Source organism: Myotis daubentonii, chromosome 3 (assembly GCF_963259705.1).
Source record: "Myotis daubentonii chromosome 3, mMyoDau2.1, whole genome shotgun sequence".
In the NCBI taxonomy this organism is placed as follows: Eukaryota; Metazoa; Chordata; class Mammalia; order Chiroptera; family Vespertilionidae; genus Myotis; species Myotis daubentonii.
Window position 1 is genome coordinate 12,416,367 of NC_081842.1, and position 18,546 is coordinate 12,434,912.

Consider the following 18,546-nt stretch of genomic DNA (forward strand, 5'->3'; position numbering starts at 1 on the left):
CATCTTTATATTTGACTGTGTTTCATTTCTCCAGAAACCGAACACACACACACACACGCGCACACACACACACACACACACACACACACACACACACACACTCCATGCCACCTCAGCCCACTGAGGAGCTGAGAAGAAATGATGTTGAAGTAAAGTACCACTGAGCCCCAGGGTGTTACATATGAATGGAAAGAAAAGCCATGGGTTGCACCTGCTTCTTTCTCTCGTTTCTCAGGAGTAGCAAGTCCATCCTCACCTGTCAGGACAGGTGGAAGCGTAGGATGTTGAGCCCTGATATAACTGATGTGTGTGTGTGTGTGTGTGTGTGTGTGTGTGTGTGTGTGTGTGTGTGTGGCGTGTGTGTTATGTAGGGAATGTAAACGCACAGCATGTGCTCCTTTTGTTATTTGATTTCTGAAATGCAGCTTATCTGTGCTTCACCGACCTTCACTTACAGGGAGCATGACTGACCAAAGGCCCCAGTTGCTGAACTGAAATCCATCATGTGCTTAGACTTCCCCACACCCAACTCCCAGCTGAAGACTGAGTGTGGTGGGATTCTAAGGCACCCCTGCTCCTGGGACACTGGGGCCCCTCTGATGGTGGACTTTGGCTCAAGACCCCCCGCCCCCTCCCCAATGAATCTTTAGGTTGCATAGGTCTTCAAGAATGCCTCCACTCTATCTTCCTTCCTTCTCCATTTCTCGTGCAGTCAATCTTAGTTGGCTCCTTCCCATTTTCTCTCACAGGTATTTCCCCTAATAAAATCCTTACCTATTTAACTCTCTGTATGTATTTGAATTATCAGAGAGAGACATCAAGAGCTCTCTCTGGTAAGTCAAATAATGGTGCCATCCTATGGGAGGTTTTTGTAAGAACTTGAGTGGGTAAAAGAGCTGGGGGAGAGACTTTTCACTGGGTAGCTTATAATGTGTTTTTTTAATTTTCCAAGCAAGTACATGGGTACTAATTTAAAAATGTAAAATCAAATATTTGGATAAAAACACTTACATTTCTCACTTTAAAAGTGAAGATAATTACACTTTCCCTGCGCAGTTGTGAAATAAGTTCCGGACCATGGAGACAGATCTATCTAGGTATCGGGTCTGTTTAAAATTTCAGTTTTAGCCGAAACCGGTTTGGCTCAGTGGATAGAGCGTCAGCCTGCGGACTGAAAGGTCCCAGGTTCGATTCCGGTCAAGGGCATGTACCTGGGTTGCAGACATATCCCCAGTAGGAGATGTGCAGGAGGCAGCTGATCGATGTTTCTCTCTCATCGATGTTTCTAACTCTCTATCTCTCTCCCTTCCTCTCTGTAAAAAAATCAATAAAACATATTTAAAAAAATAAAATTTCAGTTTTAGAACTGATGTGCAACACTGCTTAGGTTTAAGGTACATGTTTCAAAATCATTACTAAGTTTAGTTAGCATCCATCACTTTATAAAGTTACAAAAAATGTTTCTTCCTTGTAATGAGAACTTTCAGGACTTACTCTCTTAGCAGCTTTCAAATATACAACACAGCACTATTAATGATAGTCACCATGTTATACATTACATCCCTAGTACTTTTATCTCATAACTGGGTTTTTTGTGTGCCTTATAACCATTTTAGCCCAGTTCCCCTGTCTTATAGCTGTAGCATATGTTCCTTAGCTCGGTGCTTCCCCCTGGTGGTAGTATATTCCCATTGCAAGTCAAAGAGCAGAGGGGAAAAAGACCAAGGGCTGTATTTGTAAATTTGCACGCCTCGAGAAAAGTCACAGCGTTGAACAACTTTGAATAAAAGCATTTCTTTTCTTAAAAAAATGTGTATTTTTATTGACTTCACAGAGGAAGAGAGCGGGAGATAGAAACATCAATGATGAGAGAGAATCATTGATTGGTTGCCTCCTGCACGCCCCCTACTGGGGATCGAGCCCACAACCCAGACATGTGCCTTTGACTGGAATCAAACCCAGGACCCTTCAGCTCCCAGGCGGATGCTCTATCCAATGAGCCAAACCAGCTAGGTCCGAATAAGAGCATCTCCACGCTTTACCTATGGAATGTTTACTTCTATAGCAGTAATACTCTGGTATGACAAAGGAATTACACAGTTGCTCTGCAACTTTTTGCAAGGGCATTCGTTCATTCATTCATTCACTCAAATATCTTTTTTTAAAAAAATACTTTTATTAATTTCAAAGAGGAAGGGAGAGGGGAGAGAGAGAGAAACACCAATGATGAAAGAATCATTTCATTGATCGGCTGCCTCCTGTACCCCGCCCACTTGGGATCGAGCCCGCAACCCAGGCATGTGCCCTTGCACGGAATCGAACCCAGGCTCCTTCAGTCCGCAGGCTGACGCTCTACCCACTGCGCCAAACCAGCCAGGGGCACTCAAAAGTCTATTAAATGAACAAGAGACATTCTGGCTACATAAATGGGAGGCCCCGTACACAGACACGTTGCAAGCGACTTAAAAACCCATCTTTGCAAAACCGAGAGTTAAGCCACAAACTAGAAGATGTCACCAGCGTGGCCAGCCGGGCTGACCACGAAAGCAAGAGTAAACGGAAGCTGTCTTTCGCCCATGTATCTCCCCAGAAGTATACTGTTTGCGGGAAGCAAGCACTTCGCTCCTGGGCCGGGCTCGAACCCGCAGACGGTGGAGGATGAGGACGCGTGTGGCACGCAGCGGCTCCAAAAGACACCCTTGATTCCCGCAGAGCCCGCGGGGCGGCGGACCGGCCTCCCTAGGGCCCGGCACCTCCCGGTTCCCCTCCGCACCCCTAAACGTGCGCCCGACCTTGAGCGACGGCTCCTGGGAAGCCGCGACCCCGCCCCCTAACGGCGGCGCGCAGCCCGAGCGCGGGCCCGGAACGGAACTGTCCCCGGAACCCGGGTGCGCGCCCAGCGTTTCCGGGGAAGGAGGACCCAGAAGGACCAACGCGCGGCGGCACCTGCGGCCTGGACGGAAGCGATGGCGGTGGCCGTGGGGTTCTGCGGGTCGCTGCTCTGGCGGGCGGTCCCCGGTGGCGGCGCTGGCTGGAGTGAGTTTCAGCGGCCGGGGGACGGGCAGCGAGGCTTAGAGGATGGTGTCTGTCCAGACTGGGCCGGAGGCGGGTCCCGTGAGGTCCGCGGGGTCGAGGCGGAGAAGGCTCTAAGCCCCGGTTGCGGCGGCCGCCCCCTCTCCCTCCCCACCCCCGGGCGGGAGGGTGCAGATCCCACGGCGTCCCGGGTTCTCGGGGGCCGGAGACGGGTCGCTGGAGGAGGTCGGGGAGCCTCTGGAAAGGAGCCCACGTCCCGGTGCAGCGTGTCCTTGTTCCCCGTTGCAATACTCGCCTCGCCTTGCCAAGCCCTGCTCTTTGGGGTTTTTAAAATAAACTGGCATTTCTCGCCCAGATACGGACAGTTTTGGCGCGCGACCTCCGGGCTCCGGTCCCCAGGACCTTGTCAGAGCGACAGCTTGGCTCGCCCCCCCCCCCCCGCCCCCCCCCGCAATGGCGGGTCTGGTTTTGGCTCCGTTCCCCGGTCCCTGTTTGCCCCGCATGGTGAACCACGGGCGGGAGCTGGGGGTCCGGCGGGGCCGGGGCTGGTGGGCGTCTCCATGATGACTACGGGGAGCGGTTCTGTTGCGTCCGGTGAATTCCCTCCTTGTAGGAAGATATGAGGCGGGAGGAGGTCAGGGCTACAGTCTTCATTTCTCCCGCGTCCTCATCCACCGGAATTTCCACGCAGGACGCGTAGCCACATCCACGGCGCCCCAGCTGTCGCCGGCCGCGCTGATAGAGATGCAGAACGACGTCTTCAACCGGGAGAAGGGCCGGCAGTCATCGCTGACGCCCCGGACCGAGAAGATCGAGGTTCGGCTCGTGGGGAGAACGGACCCTGGCACCACGTTCGTGATGAATAAAAACGTGTCCACGCCCTACAGTTGTGCGATGCGTAAGTGCCGAGCCGGGGCGCCGCGGTCACGGCGTTGACCGGGGCGGTGCGGGCGGAGAGGATGCCGACGGCTCGTCTCCTCTGTCGGGCACCTGGCGGCCCGCCCACTGTGGCTCCAGCTCTTGGGGGTCCTGTGGGTCCCCACAGGTCGGTCCTGTCGTGCACAGGTTGTGCTAAGATTTGTTTGAATCTGGCTGAGGCTCGGGCGCCGTACTTGTTTCTGGTAGAAGAGGGCGGACCCGAAAACGTTGTTGCTATTAGCTTGTCCCTTTTATTTTTATTTATGTATGTATTTAAACTTTATGGATTTCAGAGAGGAAGGAAGAAGGGGGGGCAGAGAGAGAGAGAGACATCAATGATGAGAGCGATGCATTGATCGGCTGCCTCCTGCACGCCCCACGCCGGGGATCAAGCCAAAGGACACCGGGGCGTGTGCCCTGACGGGGAATCGAACCGTGACCTCCCGGGTCACAGGTTGACGCTCAGCCACCGAGCCACACTGGTCCGGCCATCTTGTCCCTTTTGGGCGGCGCTCAGTCACCGTGAGGGTCTCAGGAAAGCGTTGGGGGTGGAGGGACTGCCCTGGCGGCAGGGACCGGCAGTTTTGGCTTCTTGGCTTTCCTCGTCCTCAGAGGCTAACTTCAGTGACTCCTTACCACTTGCCCCTTGGGGTGCGGCCTTTCTGTTTACCTTTGCATGCCTGTGGTAAAGGTGAGCGTGGAAGTGCCCTTGGCGTGGATGCGATTGGGGTAAACACGTTCGTTGTGTTCACATCGGAAGGGGGAAGCTGCACCGTGTGAGACTTGGTGTGGCAACGAAGGGAACGGGACCGCTATGTTTATTTTTGATCAGAATGCTGTACAGTAGCTTTGGTAGAACTGGTGGTATTTAAATTTAGAAAGCCCCCACCCCAGATAGATATACACCCATGTGCTCACTCATGTATGTGACTAGCTGCGTTGTTCAAACTTTTGGAAAAATTCAATGATGACTCCATTCAAGTGACTTCAGTTATCTGCTTAGGTTGGCCCGTAAAGTGTACACTCTCAGTGTTTGTTTGCTCTGGCATTTGAATTAGTATTTATGATCATGGTTTACTTACTTGTTTTGTGAGCATTTACTGACCCTCTGCTATGTGATAGGTGTTAGGATTACCGAGGAGGATATGAGAAGCTCAGGCCCTTAAGGAGCTTTATTCACATGAAGTGGAGATGAATGAAGCTTCTGAACACCACTCAGCATGACCCCTGCCCTGACGCTTGCTTGTCATTCATACCTTCTGTCCGTCAGTGAAGTTATGCTGAGTACCCTGTACATTTCAGGCCTGGTGCTAGGCTCTGGACATACTGATGGCTGAGCACGCGTAGACACGGTCCCTGCCTTATGGCATTGATGTGGTGGATGATAATTTAGACCCTGTAGTGTGACCACTTTTTTGAGTAGCTGTGTATTCGAAAACCATCTAATTAGAGAAGTAAGAGAGAGTTTGGGAGCAAGACCCCAAACACACCTAGAACTGATTTACTGTGAAAGTAATAGTTATACATTTTTCCTTCTAAGTTGTTTGTGCTTATACCCGAATGTATCCATGCTGCTGCTGCTCTGAATATTTCAGTGTAGCTCTTGGAAAATCGTTTTATTAGTTAGTGATTGACAAGTTGATTTCAAACTTGACTCAGCCTTAATGAGTTTTGTAAATGGTTTGGATACTTTTGTTAATAATCAACAATATATTGGGTGGGTTGGATAGTATTTTTTATTGGTTACAGATGTAATATATAATACTTTTATGTCCAAAAAAAAGACAGCTTGCAGAATCTTGCCTTTTGTTGTTTTATTTTGTAATGTAGCACTTAAACTTGTAGTTTCTCACTTTGAATTTTGTTAGATTTTAACCTTCAATCTATTTTAAATTTCTAGATTTAAGTGAGTGGTACTGCAAGAAGTCCATTCTGGCTCTTGTGGACGGACAGCCGTGGGACATGTATAAGCCTTTGACCAAGTCCTGTGAGATTCAGTTTCTTACTTTCAAAGATCGTGATCCAGGAGAAGTTAATAAGGTATTTCTGTTTCCATATTCTCTTTCCCCCTCCCTCACACCCAATGTTTTTCTTCTCCTTTTTAGGAAAATCTATTTTCTGTGGAATATGAAATGTGCAAATATAGCCAAGGTCAAATGTAATGTATTAGATTGTGTTTTACTTGTTAGGTTAGGCATTTTCATAGTTTAGATAATACCAGTAGCATCCATTTCTCTGTATTTAGATTTGAGGAAATGATATGGCATGCCTTTTACATTTATGTCTTTGTTCAATTGACACTTATTGATTACCCTCTATATAGTGAGTATTTTATTCCCATGCTACTGCTGGAATGCAGCCTTTGACCATCTTCTCTGGATTATTTCAAGAACTTTTTAACTCTCTGCCTTCGACCCCCCACTCCCCACCCCTTTTTTTTTTTTAAAAAAATACTAAAGCCTTCTTTATAGTCTTATAAGAGTTTTATTAAGTGACATGACTAACGTTCATGTCACTTACCCCTAAAGAACTTGCCTACATAACTGTTCACATGACTTTCCAGGAACTGACTTGTGTGATCTGACCTCAGGCTACCTTCGAGCCTCACCTCCCACTGCGTCTTTCCACTTCCTCTTTGCTCCGGCTACACTAGAGGACTTGGTCATAATTTATCCTGTGCTATCTGGCTTGCCTTTGTTGATGCTCTTCCTTCAACTCTGAGTATTTTCTTTCCTCCTGATTAAAATCCTGTTTATCTTTTAAAATGCCACCTGCTTTGTAGAACCTCCTTAGCTGCTTGTTGTTGGAATTAATCTCTTTCCTCTAGAACTTCACAACACTTGGCTAATGTCTCTAGATATAATACTTTAATTTAAATTCTATTAAATTTAATTTGGCTCTGTGAAGACAGGGATCATGTCCTTAACTGGCATATAGTAGGTATTTAATAATATTTAGCGAAATGAAATACATAAATGAGAAAATGACAGACAGTAGTAATTGCCAACATTGACTATGTATTATGTATCAAGTACTGTCTTAGATGATTTATAGGTATTAACTCATTTAATCCTCATAAAAATCCTGTAAAATAGGTGCTATTATCTCTATTTTCCAGATAGATAAATAAACCGAGACAAAGAGAGGTTCACTCGCTTGACCAAGGTTACTCGTTTAGGAAGTGGTGGAGCCTGGATTTGAACCAGGCATTCTATCTCTGGAGTTCACCAGGCATTACAAAGATTTATGTCGCATAGATGAGGAAGTACATTTCGCTACTTGCATTCAAGGCCCGTGTTTATACTTACTTTTAGTGTGTGTAATGTGGTTGTGTGGAATACATTCTGGAGCAGTCTGCCACACAGCCAGGTGAGCCCACTCTTGTCCTCGGATGTGGAAAAGGGCTGATGAAAGTCCAGTGCTCAGCTATAGTAGTGCTTGTATGGGGCATAAGGTGGGCAGGTGTGTGGGACTCATGCCTCTCTTTATGACTCTGACAAGTTCATTGCATGGTACTGTATGAGGATGTCTGGATCAAAGAGTGCTGGGAAAATGAGGTTGCTTTGCTATCAATATGTTTAATGTGAGTGATGTACATGATGTTAGGTATAGGATAGGAATCATGAATAATACTAGAAAGTTGAGTTTTCACTCCATATTTATATATATTAGTATATTTATTTTACTTTAGCATGTGTTTATTAACAGATTAACTTTCTCCTGGGTGAAAAGTAAAGTTACTACCAGATAATAAAACTATTGGTTGATAAATATAGTGTCTGATATCTTGCACAGAAACATTGCTAACAACATGAAGTTGGTGTTTCATCCTTTTGTGGTTTTAGTTTGGCACAGATAATGTTATGGACTGATGGTCATTATTGTTATGTGCTGAGGATGGACAGATATTTGAGAAATGTTTCCTAAGTCAAAAGTCAACCTAAATGTTAATGTTGAATAGATCTCAGTGAATCTTTGTACATTTATTTTTCTAGGCTTATTGGCGGTCTTGTGCCATGATGATGGGCTGTGTGATAGAGAGGGCATTCAAAGACGAATACTTGGTCAGTTTGGTCAGAGCTCCAGAAGTGCCTGGTAATGTACACATATAAATATAAATATACTTTTTGTAATCTTTGAATATTTTGGTATCTATCTTTGCTGTTGTACAGAGTTCATTTATAATTTTTATCTAGTATAAATTACCATCATACCTACATTCCATTTATTGTGGGCGGCAAAATCCATCCTATTTAATTATGGAAGTCAATAATTCATGTAATAGAATTAGAGGAGAATGTTTCTCTTGAATGTGAATCTCATGTAATTTAATTGTCTCTGTGGTTATTTCTTACCACTTGAAGCATCTATTTCCAAGTTGAACATGTGGAGGATGAGGAAATGGGAGTGTGAATGGACTTCTGGGGAAAGCTGCAGTACAACTTGGGTTGCACTGTGTCACTAGGAATGGCCGCGACTTTGGAACTTTGGAGGGGGCCATCATTTTGGGGAGATGAAAGAGTTTATATTTTTTGTAATTTTGCTAAAACTAGGATTTTGCAATAGTATGTGAACTAGGATCACATTTTTAAAACGTAGAAGTATGTACAACCAAAAATATTTGAAAATCTCAATAATGATTTTAAGTACAAAACTAGTTAATTTTCTGGATGGGGGAAAGTTGGTAGAACTCTGGCAAGCACCTGGGATACTGGTAACATTTTTATAATTTGTAGAGGTGGGAGAGATTGCTAACCCTTCATTTTATGGTTAAAATATTCAGTTGTTGCAAATTGGTAACTTTCTACCCTAACAGATCTGACTTTGCTTTTCTTTTGGTTGGATTTACAGTGATCGCTGGAGCCTTCTGCTATGATGTAGTTTTGGATAAGAGGCTCGATGAGTGGGTGCCAACAAAAGCAAGTATACCCTTTGGAGTATTAATTTTAGAGTCTGTGCTTTTCTTTGGTGGAGTGAGTCCTATGTTTTGTTGAATGGTACTGCAAATTGAGGGTATTTAAAGGAATGGATCTGTCTATCTACCTACCTATCTAATGTTATCGCTATTTCAGTGGATTTAAGATAGAGACTTATGAACAAAGGCACTCACAGCAGCATGGTCAGTTGTGTGGAAGCTTTATGTTCTGCGTGACCTTGGCTTCTAATGCTGTCTTCCTTGTACTGTTTCTACTGCTCCTTAAAATAGTGGTTTTCAAGATGACCAGAATATAAAATATAGAAGATCATCTCCCTTGGGTGATGTGTGGTGGGGGGCCTAGAGCCTTAGACTTGGATGCCCACAGTACAGTTTGGTATATTTTGCACAGGGCTAACGATGGCATTACGTTTCCTAGTGAAACTTTCTGAATCACATAAACAATTTTTCCATATATATTTAAAAAGCATAATTTTACTCATCATGTAAACAGATTTTTGTATCTTACTATTTACTAGCATTCCTACTTGTTATATAATTTTAATATTTATGAGGTTATTTCATTTGAATGAAGTTGTTAACATTTCTTATAGGATTATCTTTAATAATTATTATACAGGCTGATATCTTAATTACAAATAAATTGCAAGTTTTATAGTTTGTAGAGTTGGGAGAAATTGCTAGCCCTATATTTCATGATCCAAATACTTAATTATTGTAAATTAATAACTTCCTTTCCTGACAAATTTGATTTGCTTTTGTTCTAGTTGTATTTATAATATTAAACATATAATTTAGTTAATTTGCTTTATGTTGAAACTAGAGGCCTGATGCACAAAGATTCGTGCAAGTATAGGCCTTCCTTCCCCTGCCTGCCGGTACTGGCTTCCCTCCGGCACCTGGGACCCGGGCCTTCACTCTGGCCAGAGCCGCCTTATTCCTTCGCTCCGGCCCTGCCGCCCTCCTGTAGCTCCCTCCATCCCCCCCACCCCCTACCTCATAGCAGGTGTCCTGCCCGGCCCCGGCTTCTCAGTGCCTGCGTGCACACTGCCCAGAGGCCTGGAGTGGCTAGGACTGGGCAGAACGCCTGTGTCCTGGCCTGGCCGCTGTTATCTTTGTCGCATCAATTTGCATATTCCCTCCTTATTGGCTGTGGGTGCTGCCATCTTTGTCGCAGAGTGATGGTCAATTTGCATATTCTGTCTTTATTAGATAGGATACTTTTAAATAAATAATTACAAATGTTAATACTTTTCATTTTTAAGGACAACCTACGTTCTTTCACAAAAGATGCTAATACTTTAATTTATAAAGACCTCCCATTTGAAACTCTGGAAGTTGATGCGAAAGTGGCATTAGAAATATTTCAATACAACAGGTAAGTGTTGGCTTCCTTTAAAGCCAAATTAAACCTCCCAAAGTTATATGTAATGAAGAAAATTCAGTTCTTAAGAATTTTTATATTCTTGCCTTGGCCCGTGTGGTTCAACAGTTAGAATGTTGGCCTGTGCACTAAAGGGTCAATGGTTTGATTCATAGTCAAGTCCCAGCCCCTATGTGGAAGGTGACAGTGGAAGGCAACCAAATGATACGTCTCTCTCACATTGATATTTCTCTCTCCCCTCTCCCCTCTTTTTTCTTCCCTCTCCCCTCTCCCCCTTGAAAATAAATGAAAAAATACCCTTGGATGAGGATTGGAAAAAAAATTTTTTTTTTTATATTCTCAAAAGCTGAATATAAAAATTCAGGAAAAAAAGTCTAAAAGCAAATTTTGTTGGAAAAAAATAAAAAAATTGAGCTTATAATAGCCATGAAAGCCTCCTTGGCATTTTTCAGAATGATATGCCACAGGAGTATTCTTCCATAAGACATTAATTGCTGAAAAACGTATACTGAATTCAGAGAACAGTGGCATAAAAAATTTACTGTAAACCTTCCCAAAGTGGATATAGAAAACAATAATTTTCAAATGTATTAACCTGTGGAACGCTTTCTAAAGCATTTTCTAGCATACTCTGGAACCAGTGTATTTATAAACCAGTACTAATACACTATTTTAACTGAATGAAAGTAAAAATAGTACTACAGAACCAAACCACCATTGATTCTATAAGAAATTACTTGGATTATCAGAACATATCAGATCACCATGCCAAAATTCTAGGGTCATGCTACCCAAGAGAAATATAATGTGAGCTGCCCTAGTCGGTTTGGCTTAGTGGATAGAGCACCGGCCTGTGGACTGAAGGGTCCCAGGTTCTATTCCAGTCAAGGGCACACACATGCCTGGGTTGTGAACTCAATCCCCAGTTGGGGGCGTGCAGGAGGCAGCCAATCAATGGTTCTCTGTCATCATTGATGTTTCTATATCTCTCCCTCTCCTTTCGTCTCTGAAATCAATAAAAAATATATATATTTAAAAATATATATATAATGTGAGCTATCTTTAAATTTTCTAGAGACTACATTAAAAAAAAGTTAAAGTTGAAGTTAATTTTAATCATACATTTTATTTAAAATATTTAAAATGTTATCATCTCCACATTAAAAATGGTAATGATATTTTATATTCTCCTTCTCATACTAAGTCTTCAGAATCTGGTGAATCTGAGGCACATTCAGTTAGAACCGATTACATGTAAGTGTTCCATAGCTACCTTAGTGGGCGGCACTGTTGGCTTTCATGCCACGTACATTAGGATTTGCCTTTCCCATACTCGGCTGCCAGTCTAGCGGAGGCGTGCAGGGCTTTGGTAACTTAACTGAATGTGTGAGGGAGGAGATGGTTTGGGGGTAAGTGTGAGAGGTCAGAAGAGTTTTGAATGGCTCATGTGTCAGTGATCGGGCTTGGCTTTGGCTCCCAGGGGACAGGGGCGTCTCTTAGAGGGGGTCGGGAGGCATAAGTATGCAAGGGAATTGGCTCCCTCAGTGACGCTTGGGACCCGGCAGAAGGGGTGTGGCAGTAGGTGGACTGCAAACCATTCTAAATGTAAACCGTTCTCTCAAAAACTGGCTGAGGAGAAGGAGAAAGGGTTTCTGTAAACTCCATTTTGTATTTTTTTAAAAAAATATTTTTATTGATTTCAGAGAGGAAGTGGGAGGGAGAGAGAGAGAAACATAAATGATGAGAGAGAATCATTGATCACTGGGGGTCGATGTGCAATCTGGGCATGTGCCCTGACCGGGAATCAAACCCTTGATCTTCTGGTTCAACCACTGAGCCACGCTCACTGGGGTCCTTTTTGTATTTTTATAATTAAAATTTTTTTCCCCCTGCTTTTCAGGTATAAAGTAGATCTCATAGAAGAGAAAGCATCTCAGAATCCTGAGAGAATAGTTAAGCTGCACAGGTAAGTAAAAATTGAAAAATTGGCTGCTATGCTAATTTATAGTAAGGTTAGCTTTATTGCTACCTGAATGTAGTATACAACTAAAAAAGATGAACTTGTGTCCTGTTTTGTTACTCTCATTACCTTATTTTATTGCTTTGTTCGTTGTTTAGATATAGTAGTAATTGGGAGTTTTAAATTATTTTCAGAAACAGCTGTGGTTTCTGTTCCTCATTTTATTTCTGCATCTCAAGGGTTGAAAACCAGTGCTAAAAATGTAATTTTTAAGAGATAATTTTGAAGTTGAGCAAAATATTCATAATTATGAATTGCACATGATAATCTGATTAATTAGTTACTACTTATATATATTAAGTAAGTTAAACTGGAATGTGCTTTCCGACTGGGGGATGAGAGAGGTAAGACAATGCATTATGCAAACTCATTTCATGGTCAGTGACTGTTTACTCAACCCTCAAACCCTTGATTTGGACTTAACTTTTTCCTCTAGAAAACTCCTCTTTGTTTCTGTCCTATGTACTGAATTCTAAACTCTGCTGCAGTGAATTGTAAGCTTGTAGGCTGTCCGTTTCAGATATTGGATCCACTTAATAGCATGATGTGCTTAGTGACCTTAAAAATCTCTAGTTATATCAGTGCTAATCTAGAAGAAGGTTCACTTAACTTTAAGTTTAGCCTTTTCACTTGAGATTTTTATGTCATGGCTATTGGAGCCTGAATCGAGACATGTAGAATGCTCTTGGTTAGGGACGTAGCAGCAAAGAGAATGGATAGATTCCTCCCCCCGCCCCCACAACGTTTTGTAAATCATTTGATTTTGAGGTTTTCTTTGTTTTTAAAATCAAATCAGATTTGGTGACTTCATTGATGTGACTGAAGGCCCTCTTATTCCAAGAACAAGTATTTGTTCCCAGTTTGAAGTGTCAGCGGTTCACAATCTGCAGGCCACCGGGTCAAGTCTTGTACGGAGATTCCAGGGTCTCTCTTTACCTGTTCACTTAAGAGTAAGTAAAGTGAAAGTTTCAGGTCATCCAATTTGGGTATGGGTGTAATTCTAGTCTTGATTTTTATACCGATATGAAGGACATAACATTTTAATTTTCATTAAATTGTGTGATGATATTTTATAAACTCGAGTTTATGATTTAAAAACAGATAATTCGAGGGAGAAGCATTAATTGGAAAAATGAAACAAATTGAGATAGCATTTAGAATTTTTCAATTTGGTATAGGAGAGGGTGCATGAGGAATATCGGAGTGCACACTGGTAAGATCTGGAATGCTTTTTGGCCTTATTTTGGCATGTTCTTCCTAATTTTGATGGTCTATTCATGACCCAAAGCCTGTCATGTTCCATATTGCTCTCACCCTTGCTAATTCTTTTCTTATATTCCTTAGATATTTATAACATCATTCACTTAATGTAATCGACTTAATTTAAATTTATGTGGCTATGAAAAAGCTCCTAGATTTACTGAATTTCGAGTCCCACCTGCGGTTGCCTTGGCAAGGCCAGACCAGCTGATTTCTGGGGCCTTATATGGCCCGAGGGCTGGATGTTCCCCTCCCCTGCTGTAAGGTCTCTGCACCAGCTGTTCATTCTGCCTGAGTCAGGCATGGTTTTTCCTTTAAACATACCATTGTGGTCTTTTCCCCAGAAGGATTGACATGTACATAGTTGGTAATTTTACCTTTTATTGTAAGTTTTAGCAGCTCCTTCACTATGAAGTGGTCACTGGCCCACCCATGTCCCTCAGTAACGCCTTCAACTGACTTAATAAAATTGATGTGGTCATTATGCACTTTGACAGTTTTTATTAATGAGTTCTGATTAATTCTCTGCTGCATACGATTGTTAAGGATTAAGGAAATTAGCTCTACAATTTTACTGTTGTCTCTTATTTTTACTTGTTCTTGAGGGTGATTTGCTGAATCCTCTAGATTTCAATGTGAAGATGTCACAGTTGGTTCTTAAGTGAACTTCTCCTTGTGCTTGATTATGATTTGAAAAATGACCTCTAGCATGTTGAAATTGGCTACTTAAGGAAAGAACCATAATCTATGGCAGCCGTGGGCAAACTACGGCCCGTTTGAAATGAATAAAACTAAAAAAAAAAAGACCGTATCCTTTTATGTAATGATGTTTACTTTGAATTTATATTAGTTCACACAAACACTCCATCCATGCTTTTGTTCCTGCCCTCCGGTCCAGTTAAGAACCCATTGTGGCCCTCGAGTCAAAAAGTTTGCCCACCCCTGATCTATGGGCAAGTGGGGCAGATTTTTCTTCCCATTATAAGGAATGCTTTCAGTGACAGTAGTGATTAAGAACAGCAGAGGAAGAATGGCATATAAGCAGCTGTTCTGTATGGTACCTTTTCCCCTACTCTAATCCATGTTTATAAACATTTAGCCTCATTAGTACTGACTTTTTATGTGTTTATTTTGTTTAAAACCTTTATAAAAACTCAGTCCCCACCCTAGCTGGTTTGATTCAGTGGATAGAGTGTCGGCCTGTGCTAAAGGGTCCTGGGTTCGATTCTGGTCAAGGGCACATGCCTGGGTTGTGGGCTCGATCCCCAGTACGGGGCATGCAGGAGGCAGCTGATCAATGATTCTCTCTCATCATTGATGTTTCTTTCTTTCTCTCTCTCCCTTTCTCTTTGAAATCAATATATATATATAAAGAGTCAGCCCCTTTTATTTTAACTTTACTGATTTATTTTTCATAGTAAATCTTTTCTTTTCAAGGCACATTTTACGATATGGACTAAGCTATTGGAAAGGTCTCGGAAATTGGTAAGTGTTTTTGACAGCCAATGAGTATTCTTCTACAAAGACATATTCATTGAAATTAAGCAACAACAACAAAAAAAGAAAGAGAAAGAAAGAAAAAATTAGTTGTCTCAGTAGCTAAAGCAGTTTTGTGGTTGTTTACCTAGCAGTATTTTGGCAAGAGAAAAGTTATAGTTTGTAATCCTCTTTTGAGTTTGTTTATTAATATTATGGAAATGATACTATAGAACTTGAAGAGAAATAAGAATATTCTATATAGTAGTAATAGTTCTTAAAGGTTGTAATGGTGTTAATTGGATCTTACAGTAATATTTTTGTATACCTAATGAACATTAAGGATTAAGATTTGTCAGATATATTTTAAAGCTGTCTTGACTATTGACATTAAATATGCAAATGTCCTGAAAAACAAATTTAAATACTTGTGTTTTTGTAGTTTATGCTGTCATTACCATTTAGATTTCATAAGTAGGAATGATGATTTTTCTTGACCATTACTGTCCCTATTCATCCTTTCATAGGTTAAGCCTTGATGTTTTACTTAAATTATCTGATAGCTGTCCTGAGTAATCCAGCTGCGTCGCATGAAGCCTTTCCTAGTTCCCCTAATTTTCCATCAAGCTTGCAAACATGCTAATCAGCACACATCAAACTTGTCTTCAAGTTTATTCATTTCTTCCCCACAATTCTTCCATTTGGATTTCATTCCCATTCTCCTTTTGTCTATTTACATCCTACTCATTCTTTAATACCTCACCCAAGTCTCACCTTCTCCATGAAACATTCTCAGAGTACTTGCTTACCAAATATCCATTTGTACAATTTCGGCATGATTATATACCTCCTCATGTTGTTTTCTGCTTGTTTTTGCTAGTGAGTACATTTACACTCAGTCTGTTAACCCATTCAGGGCTTGTTATGAATGTATAATCCCAAATTTTGAACTTAACATTTGGCACACAGGGGCTTACCCAATAATTATTTATTGATTATTTTTATGATGATGTTTAAACTTAGTTTTTATTAATGAATTTATAGGTAGAACTTATTGTTAGCCATAATGGTTTTGTGTAAAATTTATGTAATTTTGATGAGAGTATATTTGAATGGATGGAATAACTTTGTCTTTTTGGTTGGTTACAATGATTTTAGATGAAGGAAAGAGAAGAAATGAGTGTAAATTAAGGGAAACTCAAGAAGGGATAATAACTGAATACTTTAAAGCAAGAAAAAATGCAGAAAAGTAGCAGACACAGGAACCTAGACTATCTAGTAGAAACATTTATTCTGGTTCAGGTTTCTTCTGTCCATTTTACTTGTCTAAAAAGAGTAGGTTAAACATATGATTCATTGATTCAGCTAACATGGATTTATTGAGTGTTTCATGCCAGGACCTGTACAAACAAAAATGAATAAAATCAATTCGCTTTCTCCAAGGAAGTTACTTTAATGTAGTAACTAGACATAAGCAGACAGTTCAGGTGTACCTATGGGGCTCCCACGAAGGAGTGGAACCCAAACCAAACTGGGGGATTGGTTAAGGGAGGTTCTCAGCAATCAGTGGCTCTTAAGCTGGCTTTAAAGGATGAATAAAAGTGGGCCAGGCGGGTAATTTGCTGGGGGATGCGTTGGGGGTGATACTTGTATAGAGGCATGGAGGTAAGGAGAGCATGGTGAAATGTAAGAGGAATCTGAATGTACAGGCACATGTAGAGTGGATGATGAGTCCAAAGCAATTTGTTGAAACAGTATATCAAGGGCTCATCTTCCCCGATTTAGAATTTTCATTCCCCTCCTAAAGGTGGCTTAGCATTTGCATCCCCCTCCTGAAGGTGACTGGGGTCATGAGAATTTTTACAGGAAGTGACCTATTGGCAGCTATTCCTGTTGATTCATTTAAAAGCTCATTCTGGGTCAGCTTTAGCTCAAGCGGTTACTTCGGATTCTGCTTGTTGCAGACACATAAAAGCTCATTCTGAGGGTGGTGTGGAAAGTAGCTGCAACTTAAGTCAGCATGAGCTTCTAAAGTTCAGGCATGGCAGCGAGAATGGCTGTGAAGTTACTAAGGTAGAGTTAGTAGGACTGTTGATTGACTATCAGGTAAGAGAACTGGATTCTTCAGTGCCCGGCGTGGGCAACTGGGTAGAGCCCTTCATTGACGTAGATAATGCAGGAGGTGGAGCAGGTTTTGGGGTGATAAGGAATAGATTAGTCCTGTTTGATGTGTCTGAGTGACATAGAGTAGATATACAGCAGATGGTTTCCTTCATTTTAATGTTTTGTTATAAAGATGAGATGCTGTAGAAACTTAACCGTTGTTTGTATCAGTTAGCCTACAGTATAATTGGTTTCTTTATACGTAAAGTCGCAGAACCTCTTGACGTCATTAAGTGAGAACTTACTGTATGAACATACAGATACCTATTAATACTAAGTCTATAATATTCTATGTTCAAAATAGAATTATACCTCCCAACAAAATACATTGATTTAAAATACCTTGTCACAGTACTGCTGGTGTTTTTCTTACATTAATGATTTTATATATATATATATATATATATATATATATATATATATATATATATATATATATATATAGATGAAACATAAAATGACAAACTGGAGAAGCCTAGCTATAGCCTCAGGTTATATGGTTATATTTTTAATGGAATTGTGCTTTACTTGATAATTTATATTGAGAATTTGGCCTTATAAGTTTTCTTCTCTTTCTGCTTAACTTTCAGTAATAATTACTATTGAAGGAGACAGACAAAGGTCATTGTAAGAGAAGGACTATGGAATGATTTTAAATGGTGGGTGAAGGATAAAACGAAAACTGCTTATTAAAAAAGTAAAGCTATTTATGTTTTTACAGGTAACTGAAGATCAAACTAAACCTGCAGATGAAAGCGCATCTACCTAGTAGCTTCCTAAAATTTAAACATGTATAGTAAATTAAAATAAAGGTTTTTTTATGTAATATTTGTGTGTGCTCATAAAGATCACCTATCTCTTTCTCCCTAAGATTTATACTGATGTTTATTTTTTTCTTTCCCTAAAGGATAAAACAGCTCATGTTGTTCACAATAAAAATTTCACACAGAAATAACCTGTCCCCTCACAGTCCCCAGATGTAACGCTTTGGCCTATTTTCTCCTTCTAGTCTCTTTCTACATGTATAAATATGCTAGAGGTCCGGTGCATGGATTCATGCATATTGAAAGGAAATTAATTAGAAGGTGGCCGGTGGGGCCGGACTGGGCGAGATGGGCTGGACATGCCCCGAAGCCAACCTACCATGGTATCTCCCTAGCCGGCTGCACCTGGGGTGGTGCTGGGGCTCCAAGGGTGTCTGCAGAGTGAGTGGGATCCCTCTGGCAGGTGGGGTCCCTCGGCCTGGCCTGAAGGGATCGGGCCAAAATCAGCAGTCCGACATCCCCCGAGGGGTCCCGGAGTGCGAGATGGCACTCTGCAAAGTTGCTGTCGCTCGGCAGCTCCTGCGTTGAGTGT

At 41.7% G+C, this 18,546-nt stretch overlaps 1 protein-coding gene across 1 annotated transcript; it reads left to right on the forward strand.

The window, feature by feature from the left end:
• Positions 1–2,878: 2,878 nt before the first annotated feature.
• MRPL39 (mitochondrial ribosomal protein L39) lies at positions 2,879–18,016 on the forward strand. The gene is made up of 10 exons (XM_059686794.1): positions 2,879–3,036; positions 3,725–3,931; positions 5,852–5,991; positions 7,947–8,046; positions 8,803–8,870; positions 10,153–10,265; positions 12,172–12,237; positions 13,088–13,241; positions 14,989–15,036; positions 17,912–18,016. The coding sequence occupies exons 1-10, from the start codon at positions 2,967–2,969 to the stop codon at positions 17,957–17,959; spliced, it is 1,014 nt and encodes a 337-aa protein (XP_059542777.1). The 5' UTR covers positions 2,879–2,966; the 3' UTR covers positions 17,960–18,016.
• The last annotated feature ends 530 nt before the right edge of the window (positions 18,017–18,546 follow it).